The 21009-nt window shown below is 41.4% G+C and overlaps 1 protein-coding gene and 2 long non-coding RNA genes across 9 annotated transcripts in view; all 3 read right to left on the reverse strand.

Moving 5' to 3' along the window:
• Nucleotides 1–2499, reverse strand: part of ADAM23 (ADAM metallopeptidase domain 23) — a 69945-nt gene extending 67446 nt beyond the window's left edge. For 3 of the 7 annotated variants that reach the window (XM_085066208.1, XM_085066214.1, XM_085066213.1), the window contains exons 1-2: nucleotides 2092–2498; nucleotides 806–1032 (exon numbers count right to left, since the gene is read on the reverse strand). In XM_085066208.1, coding sequence (XP_084922334.1) covers nucleotides 806–1032; nucleotides 2092–2245 — 381 coding nt within the window. In that variant the 5' untranslated portion in view covers nucleotides 2246–2498. Of the gene's footprint in view, nucleotides 1–805; nucleotides 1033–2091 lie in introns of all 7 variants that reach the window. The other 4 variants (XM_085066212.1, XM_085066209.1, XM_085066210.1 and 1 more) reach the window with 2 other exon arrangements.
• Nucleotides 2500–3258: 759 nt separating this feature from the next.
• LOC146434560 (uncharacterized) lies at nucleotides 3259–13777 on the reverse strand. Its single transcript, XR_014853441.1, has 4 exons — nucleotides 6240–13777; nucleotides 5746–5829; nucleotides 4355–4417; nucleotides 3259–4106 (listed from the first exon to the last, which is right to left on the reverse strand). It is a non-coding gene; the product is annotated as an uncharacterized LOC146434560 (long non-coding RNA).
• Nucleotides 13778–17078: 3301 nt separating this feature from the next.
• On the reverse strand, nucleotides 17079–21004 carry LOC146434561 (uncharacterized). The gene is made up of 2 exons (XR_014853442.1): nucleotides 20860–21004; nucleotides 17079–19302 (listed from the first exon to the last, which is right to left on the reverse strand). It is a non-coding gene; the product is annotated as an uncharacterized LOC146434561 (long non-coding RNA).
• Between the last annotated feature and the right edge of the window lie 5 nt (nucleotides 21005–21009).

Below are 21009 nucleotides of genomic sequence, written 5' to 3' on the forward strand. Positions count from 1 at the left end.
GATTTGCTTTGTTGTCTCTTCCCTACAATGGTCATCTCTTTATATTCAAACCATCTTAACCTTCACTTTACCTTTTAGTCTGTAGAAAGAAATTAAATTTTTAAATATTTATAAAAATAGGATGAAATAAATTTAAAGGCTACTAAGTGCTATTGTTTAGACAGGTTTACTTCTTTACAAAGTTATTCCACAAAACCAACATTTGTTCAATTCCATACAATTTCAGGGAAAAAACAACTTTCTAGCTGCATTCATACAAAATGGAATATTAGACCTTGTCATTAAAAATGAAGAATGCAGGTACCATTTGACAAAAAATGGTAACACTTAACAGCAGTCTTTGCTGGCCATGCAGTGGCAGGAAACCAATGCTGCATTTATTAGGTAGTGCACAGTACACTCAAAGCTAAGTAACTCATGCTGCAAGTTTAGGATTCCAAAGAAGCTCCCTATGCAGATACTTCTGCAGTCTAGAGCTATTTTGGAAGAAACATTTTGTTGATGATGGTGTGCCATAAGTGAAGACACCTGAATCTATGCTGATTAGTCAAGTCAACTTTGCCTAATTCTCACTTGTTTTATCTACAGTTCCGTTTCTCAACCATCCTGAAATTCAAAATAATTATTTTTAAGTTAACACAAGGGAAATTACATTCTTTTTTAATTATGTGTACTCCTTGAATTCCGAAAAATAGTGGTAGGGACCACCGTTAAGTCTTAAATAGCTACAGATTAAAACACACACGGCTTCACATCACATATCACTTCTTTGAAAATTCTGCAGATGAGCCTCTTTTTACCCTACCTTGTCATGTTTCTGCTGGTGCCTTGCCCTGGTATCCAGGATATGGTAAGGGGTCTCAGAGTCTCTGTTGATGTAATAGATTAGTCTTGAAGGCAGTGTGATTTCTTTCTGGATTTCATTGCTGTAGCTGTTATTTTTACTGTTACTGCTGTTACTCTGTTGAAATGTATTCTCTTCATCTGCCAGTACTTCCTCTATACCGCTTGCTGTTTTATTCCAGTGCAGGCCTGGGGAAGAAAGATATGCCAGCTATAAATTCCATGGCAGAATGTGTTTATTTCCATGAAAAAGCTACATATTTGCTTGCAGTTTTCTAACATTTTACTAATCACTCAAGCAAACAAAAAGACAGCTTACTCATTGAGCTAGATTTTGATTCATTTTTCACACATAAAATTATTTCAGAAAGAATGTTATTTATTTAATTGCATATACATTTTCATATGTAGTCATAGATTATAAATATTTTAATACCTCTCAACCTTCAGGAAGAAAAAAAGCCCAACTTAATGGATATGTAGTTACCCCCCTACACCCTCTTTGATAGCTGAATTGTTTCACCAAAAAAAAAAATCTACAAAAACCAGAATACTTCCCATGTTCCTAGCACACAGTGAATTCAGAGTCCATGTGCACTGAATGCTAAACTTCCTATTATGTAAAGGGAATTGATTTCTACTTCTTTTAACTTTGACAAGAGCCGTTTTCTTCAGTAGCAGCTTTTCAAATGAAACCCTGTATCTTTCCTCATTAAAATTTCAACACAGTCAATCAACGCGATGTAACAACATAACAATATTACAATGTAACAGCAATGTACTAACAATAATAACATGATGCACAGACAGACTGCCTTCGGAGCATTCCACTTGTCACCTATATGCAACGAAGAGCAAACAAACAACAAAGCACACACGAAAATCCGGCCCCAAGCAGGCAAATTAGCGGATCCCCGTCCACACGCACCGTGACACATACAAAGCCCACCGGAGCTTTTTCTGTCGCATCCCTCACCGGCGTCTTTCCACGCACAGCATCCCTACCCAGCACACTGCAGCACCGGAACCGCACGTACCTCTCTTTTGTGTAAGCAAGCAAGCTAAGGAAATGTTAACTGAGCCCCGGGTTTGCACACACCGACACAGACACGCACACAAAGCTGGGAGCTGGAAGGGAGGAAGGAACGGTTATGGGGAAATGGATGCTGCCGGGGTTTATCGCGGGGGACGGGGAGCGAAGGGCCGCGGACCCCTCAGGCACACGCACCCGCACCCCGCCATACCCACCGGCGGCCGCTGCAGCCGCACGGGCCCGGGGGCAGGAGGAGCCATGGAGGAGCAGCAGCAGCGAGACGAGGCGGCCGAGGAGCGGCAGGAGCGCGGGGCGGCGGCGGCCGCCGCAGCCAGGCTGCCGCAGGGAGATGCTGCCGGGCGGCTTCATGGCTCATAGCGCCCCGGGGCGGGGGGGCAGCGCGGCACAGCCCTCACGGCCGGCGGGCTGCGCCCGGGGGGCGCGGGCGGAGCGGCGCGGGCGGGTCCCCGCAGCGGCACCGCCCGTGCGGCTCCTGCCGCCGCCGCGACGGACACAGCGGCACCTCGGCGCGGGGGCGGGCGGGTCCCCGCAGCGGCACCGCCCGTGCGGCTCCTGCCGCCGCCGTGAGGGACACGCCGGCACCGCCTCGGCACCTCAGCGCGGGGGCGGGAGGGCGGCGGCGCGCGCACCTTCTCCTCCCGCCGCCGGGCGCGCGGCCCCGCGCACGCGCGCTCGGCCCTCACCGGGCGGGGCCGCGGCCGCTGTCCGACGTGCTGCCCGCGGGTCCCGGCGGGACGCCGCACCCCGGCACTCCCGGCACGCCCGCGGCCCTCGGACGCGCTCCGGGACGGGGCCGGACGCGCCGCGCCTGTCCCGGGTGCCGCCGCCCGCTGTGCAGCCGGGAGGTGCTGCCTGCCGGCGGGGTGACCGGCGGCAGCTGCGCGCGGAGCTGCTCCCGGGCCGGGGTGTCTCGGTGCGGCGGGGCGCGGCCCCCGGGCACGGCCGAACGGGCGGGAGCGCAGCTGGGGTGCGGGACTGTCCGCGGCGTAGCGCACGGACCTCCCCTGACTCGGGCACAGCTGCGACCAGCTGGGCTTAGGAATTATTTTAATGAACTTCCACGCAGAGTGAAATTCCTTTGAAATCCGTGAGCCCTGAGCAAAGTTCGGAAGAGTCTCCAGAGACACTGAACAGCAGCAGGGGCAGCTCGTTCTCCTGAGAACAGCAGCAGGCCGGTCTTGGCGCCCCGGGCAGCTCTGCAAGTTGAGCCATTTCAGGGCTGGCAGTCCCCAGCTACTGCAGAGGGATGCAGGAGCAGTGCCTGCTCCAAGTGCTGTGCGGAGGTTCAGGCTCCCCCTCTCCTCCCTCCCAACGCCTCCAGCTAACAGCTCTGTTCCTTGCATCCCCCCGGCCTTCTCTTTGGTCCCTGGGACCTGTTCATCTTTACTGCAGCTAACCCCTGCAGTGAAGGGGGGGGAGGTGGAGGAGAGAACCAAATTTTACCCAAAAAGTGTACATATATTGACAAAGAAAATGGGTGTGTGTACAATAAACCAAGAGAAGGACTGCAGCGAGGTGCATGGTCAGACTCTGACCTGGTGTAAATCCTCTCTGCAGACAGCCTGGGCTGCAAACACAAGTAGTGGTGCATTCCGGTGCAGCGAACAGTATCTCTCATACTTCCAGTCCAGCATGCCTGGGGTGAACCACCAATATGAAGAATAGTTACACAGATAAAAATAACTTCAAAGAGATACGAGAAGATGAATCTGCTGCTTTGTATTCATTCTGACTTCAGGAGTCAGAAAACCTGAGCTCAGAGACAAGCTTAGATATGGAGTTCTTAGCAAACATTTTGCCCAGCAGACTTCTAATACCCAAGAACAGATATGCTTTATTTTTGTGCAAGTCTTGCTGCGGAGGAAATAAAGATGTTTCTCCTTTGTTTGTCTGGATATTGCTTTTTTTCTGTCAGCTTATACCTTCTGAGTCTGCATACCACATGGATTTCCAGAAAATAGGAAGTTTTCTGTTTCACGTAATTTTCTCTACATTCCAGCCTGAATTCATTATCGTTGTTAATTTAAAAAGTATAAGCAGCTTTACAGATCATTACCATGCAGACTACTTTATAACAGTAGCATGATTACTTTTTAAAAAAATTAATTCTGAATTCTCATGCTGGTTAAATAGATGCCGCTTGTGGAAACTCAAAATCAAGGTGTGTAACAGCAGACAAACACATAGAAGAGAGAGATCCATGGTATGGCTGGGGGTGAAAAAGAACATAAAATGTGCCTTAGGATTTCACTGTTGTCTAGGTCGAATGAGAAAGCTATACTGGTTTTCTGCACAAAATGGTCTTCCTTAAAGCTCACATTTCCAGACATTTTCTATGCAGCCCACCCAGCCCAGCTGTTCCTCATCACTAGATATGAATGCTGAAACACCTGCTCTCTGAAACTACTAGGTCCTGAATTTGCTGGCCACATTTTGAGGGCAGAAAATAATGATTACCTTTTTGTGCAAAGGTGGTCTAGGGCAAAGATTTTCTGAAGTTCTTTTACCTTGTGTCCAAGCCTGCAGGAGAAATAATCACCTGAATAACCATTTAAAGCAGACATGCCTGCTCTCCAAAGCCCTGGTGGGCCGGTAGCTCAAGCTGTGCCTCATAAACCTGCTAGAAACCTTCAGATGGTCATATGCAGTTCACAGAGCATAATGAGCTCAAGATTAAGTGTCCTACTATGAATGACACCTGCTTTTTTTTTTTTTTAAACTTGTTTTCAACTTTGAAAGACACTATGAAATAATCCCAGATAGATTGCGCTGCAGATGTCTGAAAGAAAAAATCCCAGAAGCATGGATTATTGTAGCATCTGTATCCAGTGAAAGAAATTGAAACATCTAAGTCAGAAGCACACAGGAAACAGCTGACAGCCTGAGTTTCAAGGCTGGCTGGGGAGCAAATGTGTACCATGCAAGGTATACACATACTTTCAGTCAGGGTGATAAATACACTTTACATCACAACTTCAGATGATCACCTAGAGCTTTCCAGTTCCTTACTCCTTTATCAGGGTGGGGGTCAGTGAGCACATGGGATGAAATTTCATAATGCTACAATTCAAATAAAAAAGGCTTCAGATGTAAAACTGCTGATTATATTTTTGACTGTTCATATTGATTCTCAGCTGGGAGATGCTACTCCAGACTCTGTTAACCCAGCCATAAAGATAACAACCTTCCAACACAATTAAATGCCTTTTCTGATGTCACTTAAAAAAGGCAGCATATCACCGTATTCTTGTCCTGGGAAAATCTCTATGTAAAATATAGTTTTAAAGAATGTGCTCCTTACAAAGCATAAATAACATCCATCTTTTTGAGTGAGCACAATAAGACAGTGTCTTACTAGAAAACAAAGATAATTTCTGTGTTTCATCAGCAGTCTCGTATCTAACATTTATTCCAAAAATCCACATAACAAGTCCTGTAACAAATAAGCAAGTGGGATATTCCTGGATATTCCCCACAGAGAAAAACTGGTTTTCATTTTAACAGAAAGAGGAATATTTCTGTTGCAGATGGAATATGAAGGAGATGAGTTCAGGACACGCAAACATGGGTGACTGATTTATGAAAAAGTCTTTGCAAGGATGCCACAAGAACACTGGCTATCAAATTTACAACAGTGATGATCATTACAGAAGAGTAAAGCACTAGCACAGTCTGTCACTTTGGTAATAACAGGTGATTCCAGTAGGGCAGTTCCAGACTGACCCTGGGCAATGAAGGGTATGAAAGCCACAGGGTGCAGGCAGCACAAACAGCACAGCAGGAGCAGCCATGGCTGAACTCTGCTCCCAAGGAAGGGCAGCAGTCAAGTCTGACTCTGATTTACTCACATTACTGCAGCACCAGCAAGCTCAGCTGTAGGCCAGGGTCCTGCTGTGCTCTGTGGTGCACACACATGGCAAAATGACAGACCCCTGTTAAGAGAAATTTCCTTTTTATTTGCAGTAGCAAATAACCCAGCCAATGCTGTAAATAACGGAAGAAATCTAACAGAGGGAGGGGTACCAAACATGCTACAAGTCTAAAAAGTGGTAATTACACAGGGAACTTTTAACAATAGAACCTCATTAACTGGCACATAACTGATGCACACAACCTGTAATCTGCATGCAAAAGAGGGTGGTAGCCATTCTCTATTTCTCAACAGGGGGTTAACAGCGAAGACAAAGCTGTACTGAAACGTCATGCCACCCATATTTCCTTACTTTGTATCATACGCAGTGTAACTATGGATAATTTAGACTGAGAAGAAACCTGGTAATTGCAACGAACAATGCATTGCACTAGCATAACTGGTTTTAATCATTCATGTTTGAATACTCACCAATTCTCCATGTTCAGCTATTCTTAAAGAGCTCCTCAGTAAGTAGCGTGAAAGAGAATATTGCTGTTAGAATTTTTTTTAATTATATGACCATCTCTTGCTACACATCCCACCATCTAACAATGCAGCAGCCCCACAGCATTTAATCAGAAAAATCAGTACTTTTCATTTATTCTGTTTATTTTAGCCTCTTTAAATACTTTTCAGCAACTGAAAAGGGGGACAGGGAACCATTACGTGATACAGTAATGTGACAAATAAGTGAGACAGATTCAGGCAACAGAGCATTGACTAGCTTCTTCAGAAGCAGGCATCACTTTCCAAACTGTAGATCTAACAGAACTGAGTTTCCATTAGTCTTCACTTTTCCATCTTTATTTCAACCTCATACACTGTAGAGGAAGAGCTTTCTCCTGTTACTTTGTTGTTCAACGGAGCCCTAAAACAAATTTTCCCCTCTATGTACAATAGTGGAGCTATGCACAATATTGGGCATAACACTATTTTAAACACAGTAATACTGTAGAATAAAATACAGTAAAAAATGCCACTTTTCCCTCAGAACTGTCACTCATTTACTGAGATCTGTGTGGACATCTTCATTAATACCCTGCACACAGTGGTAATGCACAAATGAACTCTTTTGCAAGTAGTGTATGTTCTAGCACTCCAGGGTGGAATACATCCAGTAACTAGGATATACTTGCCAGCCCCCTCCCCTTAACACTGTGAAATACTAATGTTAAGTGAAGAAATTAAAATGATAAAAAGAACATATCTTACCAGTGTTCAGCAAGGATGGAAAGGGAACACGGCTGTGCTGCTAATAGCAAATGGATCAGAGAGTTTATTAATTGCAGTTCAAATTGCATCCAGGTGAAACTTGAAGTCAATCATTTAATTCTGGATGCAGGAGAAATTATTTTGGATAAATTGTGCCAGACTAATTTCAGAATTAATTCACTGTGTCCTCCTGTATAATTAACTAAGCCTTCATAGCCAAAGGAATTTACAAGCTGTTTAGTAGGATTCCTCACCAGTGTTTAAGCAACTGCATATAAGAAATTGTACACAAGACACTGCAGTGAGGATTCTGCCATCAATGGAAATATTACTATACAAAAAACTGCAATCATTCCCCATATTGTCCAAATTATTAATGAGAGAGAGAGTAGCAGCAGAAACATGCTGGTCAATGAGGCTACCTAGAACAAATTTGTCAACTGTTGTAATACAGATATACTTAGCAAGTAAAACATATGCCACCAGCAAAGAAAAAAAAAGGCTGCTCTTCTAATAAGCAAGCACTTCTAACTCTGGCTGTGACAGCAGCCTGCTCCTTGCTAGCTTGTTTCACTCTTGTGAAGTAAAATGTAAAAATAGTGTCAAGAAAGTAAGATGGGGTGGCAGGGGAAATCTTACTTAGATATATACTTTGATTTATATATCCTTCAATATAAATTCATGGAGTTCACATCCCAAGCACTTGCCAAAGCTGATCAAACATTTCCAAGTGGTAGACTCTAAAAAAGCAAGATTGCAGCTATTCCAGTGCAGCTTTGGAAAGGGGAGGGATGATGTCATCACTCATTCCCTGACACACTTGCACAGGGGAGAAGAGGACTGCAAGGAATTTATGGAGTTATCAAGTCCAATCCCCAGTTATTCCACTGCACAGTTCATTCCATACATCGCCTTTAAAAGTGTCCTTCTTCTACCACTGGAAGGCAGTTTCAGAAGCTCATGGCTAGAATCACAAAGTAAATCCTCCTCCTTCCCAGACCAAACTTATTCATGCCCAACAGAAACCCATTTGTTCTTGTGCCCCCCATTTGTTCCTGTGGCAACACTAGCACTCAAAGCTCATTCCCTCTACTGGTAGAAAGGACCAGGCTCTCAGTGCTTACAGCATCTAAGCCCAAGTGATAGGTGAAAATTTCATGAGACTGAAGTTGAAAATATCTTTCAGCACAGAGAGGCCCCAAAGAGTAAAGCTTGCATTAGCCTGAGATGCAGAAGGAATATGGCCATGCCAGTACAACGCACGTTTGAGCTACTAAACCTCACTGGGAAAAAGAACTTACTATCTATAGCTACTACTGCTTGGAAGATGGTTCACTGGGCATGGTCATGAAGAATTAAAAGGTGTTACAGTTGCTTTTCCAATGTTCACCTATAAATAAAAATATTCTTCCTTCAATAATTGGCAGGTGCTGAGTTGCAGCTCAGGTACACAGTCTTGCATTCAACAGAGACACCTGTGCAGATGCTGCTGTCATCACTGCTGTCCTACTAAGCTGTAAAAGGTAGGTCAAAATTCTGAGAAGCAGCAACCTTCATCATATGAGGAAAATCCTGGTGTTTCCAAGAAATGCGGCTCTACGAAACAGGAAGAAAAAAACCCAGAAACTGTGATATCAAATTAGGCATCCTGCCTTTTCTTCATAGATAAAATTGGACCAGTTTCCCTGCTCTTTCCCTAATTAGGCATAGGGATGAATCAGACATGAAACACGCTACCCTAAAAGATTCCTATTTGATATTGTATCTAGGCTTTGGCACTGATTCCCCTGGAGAGCCTAAAACATTTAACCATCATTTCTCTAGAGAGATGGTCTGAGTTTTTAAGAAAAATCAGTGCAAAGTATTATCAAATTGTGGGACTAAAGCCTTAGGGCGTCCCCAACACATTTGAGTTACAAAAATATATTTTCTATCACATAAATAACTTGCAATAATGGATAATGGACATGGATCACAGATTGGTGGGTTATGATCCCCACACCAAAGACATTCTAAACTAATTTCCTCATAAGTTTTTATATACAACCAAAGAAAGTCTTCTTTCAACTTCTCCCCACCAGTCATTCTGGATCCATGGATTCCCAAATCTTAAAGAGGTTAGTCACAGATTTGGTCATTCTCATGACCCATCTGCCAAAGAGTGCATCAACAGAGTAGTTTTGTAACATTGCATCAAAATTATGCACAGATCCCAGTGAATGTTTTACATAATTCTTGCTATTAATTCCTTGAGCAGATTCTTGCTTCATAAGGAAGCTCAAGTAAATTTTCCATATCCCAAAGCACAGAAAGGATCATGACCTGACAATATTTTACTACTTTACCAGACTCGAACTGTCAGTGCCATAATGCAGCAATACTTCAGAGGTTTACTTCTGCTTTGTCATCTTTGTACAAATGCAAAAAAGATCCAAACAGTCTTTCCCCAGTGTAGTAGGCACCCCTTAGGCTTCTTGCTAATTTTCTGAACAAAAATCTCAGCGACAAATCATTGAGGCACAAAAAAACCCAAGCCCTCACAACCATGAAAGGGGATACTCCTCTCTCACACCCACAGGAGCCATACACAACCCTCCCATGTGGATTGTCATGTCAAGAACCCACACCTGGGGGATGTGAAATTATGTCCTTTACCCCGCTGCTTTCATTTTTCGTTTCACCCACATGAACTCACACTTAGTCACCCTTCAAAGATCTTATTATTTCTCTATAAGCATATGTTCCCCATGGCTTACTGGAATTGCTTATCCCACTAGTTAACCACAAGTTAAACACACGTTATTATTTGTTGTTACTATGGAAATGTAGCATGTTTTTTTAAGACATCCTTGGAAATTAAAGCAGCACTATTTCATCCTGCATGGAGTATCTTTGTAGCATACATGACTGAAAAAGTGCTAGTTTTCCTATACCCCACACTACCAAGAACAGGCTTATTATGTTAGCTTTTTCTATTATTATTTATAAAACCACTTCTTATGAGGAATTAATTAATTTGCTTTTCTCTCTTAAATTCCATCCCTATCTTATGACTAAGAAATGATCCAACATTAACCACCTTTCAGTTTCTAATCTCTTCATCCCATTTTTTACAAGTGGACACCAGAAACCACATAAATAAAGGAGGTTGCTGCCTTTCCCAAGGTTTTTGCCTTGAGAAACCAAAGGTTTCAATGTATAATGATGCCAGAACACTTTCTTGCTGAAGATGAGCACAAGGAGCATGGCACTCTTGTCTGTGTGCACACAGGTGCCAGCAGCTACTGCTCGAAGAGAGAAGTCACCAGAAGCAGCCCATAACTATGGACTATTAATTAAGGTTTAGTTGCACCATCTACAATATCATAGTTAAAGAATTTCACATAAATATTAAGAAAACCATAGGAATGCATTAACTTGCAGCAGAAAATATTTGCTTACTCCAAACAACTCCAGAAAATTAGCTGCTCCTACTTGTAGATGAAAAGGCCCAGTTTGCTGATAATCAAAGCACTGCAAGCATCAAGTACCTAAACAAGAATCAAAATAAAAATTAAAAAAACCTTACTGATGACTAAATTGCGTTTCAGACCAAATAGTATTCCCATATCAAATGAACTCACAAAACTTGGATCATAGGGCTGGAAAATAAAGTATTTACTCAGAGAAACTTGAATTATTCTTAAATTTATTACTGTTCTCAAGTGCTGATACTCCATGTGGAGCTTGGATTGCAAAAGAATTTCTTAAATAAATAAACAAATATGCTTCAGCTGGCAAAGCTTGGTGGATTAAAGCATTAAACAGCAGGGGAACATGCCCAAAGGTACCAAGCAGATTAACTACACAGTCCAAAGGACAGTCTGACCTCTGCTGGCCAAAGGCACTTCAAGGCCCTTCCCACTGGACAGTGTTTTCCTGCCTGTTTTGGGGGTTTTTTAAACATTATTTTAGCCCCATTCCAAAATTTATGGTGCTCCCCAACATAGTTGAATAATCCGTGAAACCTCCACAAAGAGATCCTGCTGAGCACAAAATGTTTCTTTTTGCTCATTTTGCTTACAGATATATTGACTTTTCTTGTAGAAGAGAAAACTGCTTTTAAACAGCCTTAGCATCCATTGATTCTGGCTCTGTTTAAGCAATACAACAGTATGTCACAACATTATACCACCCACAAACTCTAAGAGAGAACTAAAAATGGTTGAATGGATATGGACAAGGAACATCACTGAAATAAAATAATAACAAAATTCTTAGCTCAAAGCCAATGTGATCAGAATGATAGTATTTCTTTGGCATTATTTTGCTAATGCAATCACAAGAAACACATGCAATTCTATTACTGTTTCAGGAAGTTTGGCCTCTCAATAGTTCAATTCAAAACATCAGCCTGTTTTATGCTAGCTAGAGAATGACCTTGCTTTCTTGAGCCTAATTGTTTTAAACCTGACTTTCTCAATCTACACTGCAGCACAGCACCCAGGCTAGTGTAAAAGAGCTCTGGTTACCTCCTGGGAGCTGCCACACTTGAAACCTCTCTCTTTCTGCTTTTCAAGTAAATTTAGTTATTTCTATTGTGAGAACAGCCCTTAGAGATGTGGGCATATGGTAACAGCCCTCAGTCTGGGCTTAGATAAGATACAAATAGGCTTCCAGTGACATTTAAATGCAGGTTTCTGGAACTCTTTTTGGTCCCAGACAAATGTGTAAAGGCAACCAGCTGTAGAGCCAGAACTAGAATCTGTACTGGAAGCACTAATGTGCTTATCCAGTCAGGGTAGAAAATGTTATCTGCCTGATATGAGCTGTCATGCAGCTGAACTGAGAGCTCAAATTTAAAATATTCATCATCATCCTAGTAATCTTATCATCCCCTCCCTTCTCCGACAGCAATGAAGAAAGAGCCTTACATTTTCAGATGTAACTGTTTTACAGAGGGAACATCTTTTGTTGCCAAGCCTGAGTCATCCCTACAGACTCATTTCTCGAAGAAGCGTGCACATAGAACTGACAGCTGATCACAAGCCATCTCCCAGCTTCCATAAAATCTTATCGGTTTTAAAGCAACCTAGTAAAATTAAGACACAGTAACCTTTTCTTTATAGTGGCAAACATTAATAAAATTCTTTGTTACTGTAGTTATGAAGAGAGAAGACTTTTTTATTCATAAAACTAGGTCACTGAGGAAATAACGTACTCACATAGCAGGGGTGTGCAGATAGCATGTCCCCCAGCTTGTGACCACAGCTTGGACTGCCCCATTTGCCTCTCAGCTGCTCTCAGTGCAGGTCTGGCACTAGACCTTACAGGGCCCCCAGAAGCAGTGACACAGACCAGGAGCTTACCCAGGTATTGCTGTGAGCAGAAATGAGATCTTGAGGAGCAAGAGAAAAGTGTCAGCACAGAAGATTTAGCAGCTGGTATGTTAGAGTATTAAGATGGTAAATAGCAGAAAGTAACAAATTTAACTTCTAAAAAGCACAGATATTGGATAAATAACAATCTTCCTTAGGGACTTCTTTTGGCTGATGCCACCACACCAGCCAGACCATGCCAGTATAGCCCACGCAAACTGTGAGCAGGCAGATTCTCTCAGCTGGCCTATTAGCCACAGAAGAGCTCCAGATGCTGGGTTGCCAAATGCCATCAGCCTTCGGAGAACAGGCTTGGGCAGGGCTGGGGAAGCTTGTTTTGTCAGAATCAGCTTGGCAGAGTAACTTCCTGGGTAAAAGACTCTGAGTATGCACAGGGAAAAGTGCTAAACAGCACACACAAGACCTGCATGGTTTGGGTCTGAAGGCCTTTGCTGGAAAGACAAAAAGACAAAGGAGGCCCTTAGGTGACTGTCTCCCTCCCAACAGCCCACAAGGCTTCCCACCACACACTCACAGGTAGGTACGTGGGTCAGGCACTGAGCTCTTTCTTTGGCCCACGGCCATCTTCATGCTCTTCTTTGGAGGAAATTTCATTGCCAGTGAAGATGCTAGTCAGTATCTCTCTGAATTTCCCTGCTCCCTGCTGCTGGCCAGGTCAGGCAGGAGCAGCCCCACAGCAGAATCACTCTTGCAGCCAGGTCACCTTTCCCACTCCCTGCCATGCTGCGTGGTGGGGCAGGGGCAGATAAGGGCTCAGTAAATGCAGCAGTTGAACAAGGACAGCCAGGTCTCAGCGGGTGCTAGGGCAAGCGCTGTCTTCTGTCTTTCTCATCCCTTGGCTTCCTGTCATGTCGCTGTTGGAAATGAGGCAGCTGCGAACAAGGACCTTGGATCAGCACTAGGGGTGCCTTCCCTATTTGAACAGCACTGGAAGGACCTGAGCTCTCTGGGTTACCTTCATGGTGAAAGGTCTCGGGTTTCATTGAGTGATTTTCCCATGTCAGGCAAACAGGGTTTTTTCTGACCTTTTTCTGGCGCCTTTGCTCTGGTGCTTCATTGTCAATTCAATGAAACTGCAAATAATGAGACAAGAAGTGCCAAATGCTCATCTAGTAACCCTCCTACCACATCTTCCACAGGTCTCAGATGGCTGTGTCAGGAGGAGACAGAGATATCCTTTGCTGCCTCTCCTGAAAACTGATTCTGTTTTGATGAAAGCAGTTGTAATCTCTTCCCACTTATCCTGCCAAACTCAAGCTCCACCCAGCATGAATCCTTGGTGTGAGCTGCATTAGGCTGCCAGCAAGGCCTGTTACTTTTCCAAGTGACATTTAGAGATAGTAGAGATTTCTTACTTTTTTTCCCTTTTTTTTTGTTGATTTTTACTGTAAAGAAAAGGAATTTACATGGAGATCTTTCCATTACGTCCTCCAGCAGATATTTCTGCCCCAATAGGAAAGGCAGCTGAATATCTAGAAGGCTCTTTGCTTAAGGCACATAGTAATTATCATTCCTTGTGCCAGGAGGGAAAGGATTAGACTCTCCTCAGCCATCTGCCGAATATGCCTTGCCAATGTCAGAAGAGCATTTTGCTATATAAACAGCACAAAGCATATATCCATAAACAATTTTCAAATTTAGTAATTTTCCATTGAAAATAAATTCTGGTTTTGCATAATGCAAAGAGAAAAAGTGGAAATACAACACAGTGTAATACAACACTGAAAGTGATGTTATTGAATTTAAATTTTAACTTTGGGCACACTGACACTATTTAAAAATGGCCATGTAATGCAAGTTCTCAGAGATTGCACAGATCAACCTTCATGACATCCACACTTTTTCAGCAAATACTTTTGTGTTTAACCTGCTGAATATGAAAACTGGAACAGGCATGTGAAATGTAAAGCAGGAACTTCTAAATTTATTTGGAAAAAGTAATGCTGTAGGGCCTTGGATGAAGAGACACCCACGTTCTCTCAATTCTCATTTGTTACACCACCCTTCACCAAAATATTTTCAGTTACAACAGACAAGTTGTACTCTGCAGAAAGGTAATTAAATTTTCTGGTGAATTTTGATATATTCTTGCATTATGTTTCATTACAGTTTGGAGCTAAACAGACATTTTTTGTTTTCAGTTGCCTACCAAAGAGGGTGGAGCAATAGCTCTGGAAGAGCCTGTCTTTCTTGTCCAGAAGCAGAGTTGCTCAGGATCTGGCAGACATCATTACAGAGACTTCTTCATGCCTGACCACACTTCACTAGCCCAGGATATGGAATTTATGGAGAGCAGTTACGTTGGTATGCTCCAGGTAAATCACAGAGAACTTGGGACTAAGGACTTCCAAATACTTAGTTGACAGTAATCCACTTAGCTATACCCCTGCAGCTGGACCTCTCTCCTGTCAGCCCTTCAAGCAAAACAGTGCTTGTTTACCTGCAGCCCCTACTGCAAGTGATAGAAAAAGTAGAAGAAAAAGAAGATTACATACAGCCTACTGCCAACCCATGCCTTCTGTCAAGGCAGAAAATACTATCAGTAAATTAAGATTAATATACCAGTTGCCCCCTTGCTTCAATATTCACAGCCTACTAGCTGTATCCTGAAATATAATAAAAACTTACCAGCTTCTAAATAGCCTCAACATCCTGATTTCAGAAGCAGAATATCAAATACACTGTAAGGACCAAACCTGGATGGAGTTGTATGCCTAAAAAGAATGATTTCTATCTCTAATTTTTGTAATTCTTTTAAAATCTGTACAACAGCTCTGTTACGCCTCATGAGCCTTGTCACAAGTACAAGCCTTCACATTTGCACATTTTAAAAATAACCAGTGAGTAAGATCCTGCTCTCATTTCTATAAAAACTCTCCTACCGATGATAAAAACTGGTTAATAATTTAACAAAGTAATCCAAGTGTTCTAAAAGTGGCACAGAGCCGTTTATATTTAAAAGAAAATGCTTAGTTATAGGAGATTAATCTGGGAGAGAAGTCTATTATTTAATGCAGAAAACCCTTCCAAAACCATTTGCATAGACTCCTAACATCACCTCCCCATGGGTAACTATAGTCTACTGGCTCCTCACGCTGTCTTACTCAACATTCAGAGAATGGCTCTGCAGATAAAAGGCTGGCTACCTACAGACTGAAATATTACCCACAGGAGGTTAGTGTAGTTCAGCCTATGTAATCCAGATCTAAACTCCACAACTTTACCCAGGCCCCTACAGAGTAGTAAGAAAAGTTAAGTCCTTGCAATAGTGATATATTGATCTACAAATCAGAAAGAATTGGAGGGCCTATGTTTCTTTTGTGGATTCTGGAAGGTTGCTTATCTCCACATGATCAAGGATCTCCATTTACATTGAATGCTATTGTTATTGATATTCATTTCAGGTTACCTAGGGCCTGATCCTCATAAATTTCAAGCAAATACTTGGACCAGCATCCAGACCATTCAAACCTCTAGCATTAGTCAATGTGCATTTTGATTTGAAACTGAAGGTGGTCAAAAGTAGTGAACACGTTTAAAATGTTTCTCTTAAGCATTGTACCTTACCTCATTTTTCTGGCCTTTAAAACAAGCATAATGGCAGTTTATTACTAAGAAATACTTTAAAGAAAAATAGCTAATTGGAAATTATGGGAAATGGAAAAAGTAAATACAAATAATTTTATTAATGCATCCCTGTATCCTTCATGATTCATCTTACAGGTAAAGTATAAAAATATTTTAAAGTGTTTTTTGACTGACATATATATACTCCAAAATTTTCTAATTTAACAGGGGTTTTTGTTTTGATTTTTTTAATATATTATTTTTTATTTTTAGGCAAGTTCAAATTTTATAGCCAAATCTGTGTATCTGGAATACTGAGCTTCTGGATAGCCGGAAGTGAAGCCTGAAAGAGAAATTACAGTTCCAAGGCATTTTCTAATTTGGTTTATAAATAGATGGCTTTGACATACCACTCACAAAAACAAAGCTATAGTTAGCTTGCCTGAAGCAGCTGCGCAGCTGGGAGGAGAATGTTCGCTGGCAGCCCGGCTGTGCAGTCGCCTGTGTTGTGATACTTACTATCAAAGCACCAGTTAAGAACAGGAAGAATTAGCATTTGGCTCTAGGCAGAGTGATAGGAAGTGGTTTTTGATTTTACACTATCCAACATGCAAGCCACTGAAGAAAAGCAAGCTAAAGATATTCTTAATTGGAAGCAGCAGGTAAGAAACTGTAATGCAACTAAATTTGGGATAGGCAGGTAGACTCATGTCGAAATGATGGTCTGATGTAGTTGTAAAGCTTTTCCACTACTGATAACAGTAAAGCAAAATAATTCATATATTTAAGTAAAATGAACAAATATTCTTGGAGTACAAACAGTGGAGTGGATACCTCAGGGAATGGCACATCACACCTGGGACCTGGCCCAGGCTCCTTTCTGGCACTTAAGGTCTTCATGTTGACAACAGCTGATTTCAGCCCAACCACATGGATGAATATTCTGCTATATCTGCAGCACTCTGGCTCTGAATCAGCATTTCAGAAGTGGGTCCCCTTGAACTGACAGAAGATTGCTGATGACAGAAGTTAGCTCTTAGATGATCTGGGCTGTAACTTACTGGATTCATGTCCTATTGCCCTCCCTTGACTGGGACAGATACAGCAACACTAAAGTTTATTCTGTATTTATTAAATTCACATATTCAAACTGCAAAATTAAGATCTACATCCAAATTTTCCAAAATCTCAGTTACTTCAATATAATTTGGTTCAAATCTATCTTTCAATTAGATACTCTAGCTGACAAATAAGCACAGTACTTACACAAGTATGAATGGACAAAACCTTGACATCACACAGTGAATGCCATCATACCATAAAGGCCTTTCACACTATATGCAACAATTTATTTTTTTATTCGAGGAGAGTGATTCCAGCCTCTTACTACTTCTTCCAACGTTAATTTTCAGTGTAGTGGACATATGTAGTTTGCAATTACAAGAGAAATTCCGTGTGCCTTAAGTGACATAATACCAAGAGGCTGAGAAAGAGCAAGTATCCTCCTACAGGCTGCTTACAAAATGATCTCTTGACATCTGAGACGCTACATGACCTTCACTTACATCAAGTCCATTAAGTTTAAATATTTACTTTAAATAAAAATAAAAACTACCACAACCTTTCCTCAACTAAGTAGCCACACTTGGCATACAAATACCTTCGGAATTCATCATTTAGAAAGCTCTTCTTCCTTGAAAGTACAAAGCTGAGACTGTGATACAAGCAATAGTCCTCTTCACTTCTAAATGATACAAACATGAAAATGAAAGTTAAAACCAAATCAACTTGTGCTTGAAGTTTACTACTCAGTCCGTTCAAATCCACTTACAGGCTGAGCATTTTGACTGTCAAGACATTGCTAACAGCACAAAGTAGCTCTTTAAAACAGTGCTGAAGAGAAAGGAGAAAAAGAACTCAAATCTACCACAACTTAAGAACTTCACATAAAATTTCAGAGTGAGTTGCAGACTCATGCCTTCCCCACCTCTTCAGATGTAATTAAAGAATTTACTAAGTTTCACACAAACTGATGATAGTGGAACTCAGATTTACAAGTCACTTTTTGGCAAATGTTAATTCTTTCCTCCTAAAAACTTATGAGAAATGAGTATATTAACAAAAAGAAATACAGCACTCTCATTTTAAGATGGTCTAGGAGAAAGAACTTAGACAAATGACAGAGACATGCCACAATATTCAAACAAAAAGGAAATGAAAACAAAATGCCCTCTTAAAGATAAATCTAAGTATAAAAGGAGGGATGAACATTGCAAGCTTTCACACTGAGAAAGTCTGTAACATCATCTCTCTGATATCTGATACAAATTTATCGAGTTTTTGTTCATAGCGAATTTAGGAGAGAGTGCAGAGGCAAAACATGCCCATCTAATGTTACTATTTTAGCTGTTCTACAACATTTTTTATCTACATACCTATATTTTTATAGAGTTGACATCCCTTATCCTTAAGAAAGGAGACAAAGTGATAAAGTGATAAAAGCCTGGGGTTTTTGCACAATGCCACTAGCCTACTTTGGAGAAAGCCATGGCAACAAAAGTCAGCAAAAGAGGGCTCTTAACTCCTCTTCCTCCAGCTCTCCTTATTAAAAGCTACTTCATCTAATTATCAGCAGTGGGAAACCAAACAGAAACTCCTTATGAATACAGGCAAGAAGGTCCATACAAATGAAAGAAGCAGAACAAACAATAAGAAATTTAAAGTGTAAAAAAAGCCCTAAAAAAATAAGCAACAGCAAGTTACCCTGAATGCCATGCTTGTAAAATATTTATCAAGCCAAATTAGTACTAAGCCAATTAGAACAAAATCTTGGACTCAATGTAAGCCGATACAGTAGTTGCAATCAAGAGTAAATGGAGCTGAAAGCAAACAGGAAAAAAAAGTCATGAAAAGAACATATGTAAAAACTGTAGAGATTTGTAACAAATTTATAATTGTAGCACGGAACTATGAAGTTTTAGATTTGCAGTCAGCAAACCCACATAATATGAAATATTCAAGTGAACCAAGGAAAATCTAGTGGGGAAAAAGAGAAAACAAAAATCCAAACAACCCAACTCCTGTAAGATAAAAAGCCTTTCTAAGCCTTAGAAAGTTGGCTTAGAGGACTCATTTTGCTACAGAAGCCAGGTAAATACCAGGAAAACCAAAGCCCACATAGGTCCTCACTAGCACCTTCAGATAAGCTGGGCTCCTCACTTGAAGAAAATCTCCCCTGGAACAGCTGGGCAAGGGTATCAGTGCCAGCTGTTCCCCACAGCCCCCACAGACAGTGCCAGCACACCAGGGGACTCATAGCACGAGCACTGGTCCAGCTGCCAGCCAGGGAACAAACACACAGGGCACGGCGAAAGGACAGGACGCAGTGAGCACAAACTGAAATACAGAACTCTGTTTAAACAGATAAAAAACTTCTAAACTGCGGAGGGGTGGGTGGTCAGGTGCTGGAACTGGTTGCCCAGAAAGGCTGTGGAATGTCCATGCTTGGAGATGCTCAAAATCCGTGGGATGTGGCTGGCCCTGAGCAGCCTGCTCCAGCTGAGCCTGCCGTGAGCACGGGATTGGAGCAGATGGTCACCAGAGGTGCCTGCCAACCTCAGCCCTTGCGGCTTAGGGGAGATGGTGGGAAGACAAGGTTTGCCAAAATATAAGTCAGATTTTTTTTGTTTCCCCACACATACACTAGAATGTGAGTCTCTTACAGGAAAAACTGGTTGAGAATGGTTTCAACTCATTTTTTCCTGTGAATTAAAAACGGTTGTTTTCCAACATACTGTAGAGCTAGATGAAACAAAGGAAAAGAGGGGAATTGACCTGCTGACTGCATAAGGAGCTTGAGAAGGATGGGCTGGGCAATAAAACAAACGGACTAGGGACAGACAGGGATGCTTGGCTCCCCTTCACAGCTTCCATGAAAAGACAGAGGTAGAGTTATGAAGGCAGATGCAATAACTACATAATTACATAAAAACATCTTTGTGATACAGCCGAATGACACTCATCACACCCTACTCTGAGAAAAAAAGATGGAGAACTCTGCATTGCAGATGAATTCTTATTTTAAAATGGAGGAGTATGAGGGAGGAAGAATAGAAATTTGCTAAGCACAGGAAAAGTGAATAGTCTGTATAATTGGAAATAAAAATATGTAAAATACTATTTCATTAGTGCTCTCCTTTGAGCTCTAAAAATAAAAAATATTGTGCTTATCAATGATAAATAAACATTTATATTCACAAAAATATAAATGTATCAATGCATTTTTAAAAACACATTTAATACTAATGCCTAAAATAAGAATAACATAGAAAATAATTATTGATCATATTAAACACTTAAGAGTTCTTTACATCCACAGAAAGTGCTGTATGCACAGTAACTAATTGTGGTAGGTAAAAATATGCTGACTTTGACTCCATTATTACCCTGACTCCAGATTCAATCAGAACTAGAGTGTGTTGGCAATAACTCAGGAAACAACAATTTGCTAGAACAGATCGAAAAATTAAAGCACTAGACACATTTAGAAATCCATAAAATATCTGTCACCAGAAAGTCAGTATGTTTATTTTTAATTGTATGCAGATTGAGTCTAATGCCAATTAAATGAAAAGTGTTTCTACCATCATTTGGGAAACTAATTGGTTACTCACCACTAGACCTGAATTTTAAGAGAGCTCCTTTTGGCATGTGGAGAAATCTGCTGGTAGCCATGTACTGCCTTACAACTCTTCTCTTTAGCCTTCAAAAGGATGTACATAGACAACCTTTGTTATAAACATTTTTCCCCTCTTAACAGTGGCTGAAATTATCAAACAAGCAGCAGTAAAGACAAGTATTATCCATGCATTAAGCAAACAAAAGTAACATACCAGAAGAGTGACTGACGGAATCTGAGCCAAACCACCACAGGAGTAGATGGATTTTGATAACTGTTTGTTAAGGTTCAGATAAAACAGAGATAAACACTAAAAAAAAAAAAAGAATATTCAGTTTTGGGTGTTTTGTTTATCTAGTTCCAA

Source organism: Lichenostomus cassidix, chromosome 7, assembly GCF_008360975.1.
Source record: "Lichenostomus cassidix isolate B80296 chromosome 7, HeHo_3.0, whole genome shotgun sequence".
In the NCBI taxonomy this organism is placed as follows: domain Eukaryota; kingdom Metazoa; phylum Chordata; class Aves; order Passeriformes; family Meliphagidae; genus Lichenostomus; species Lichenostomus cassidix.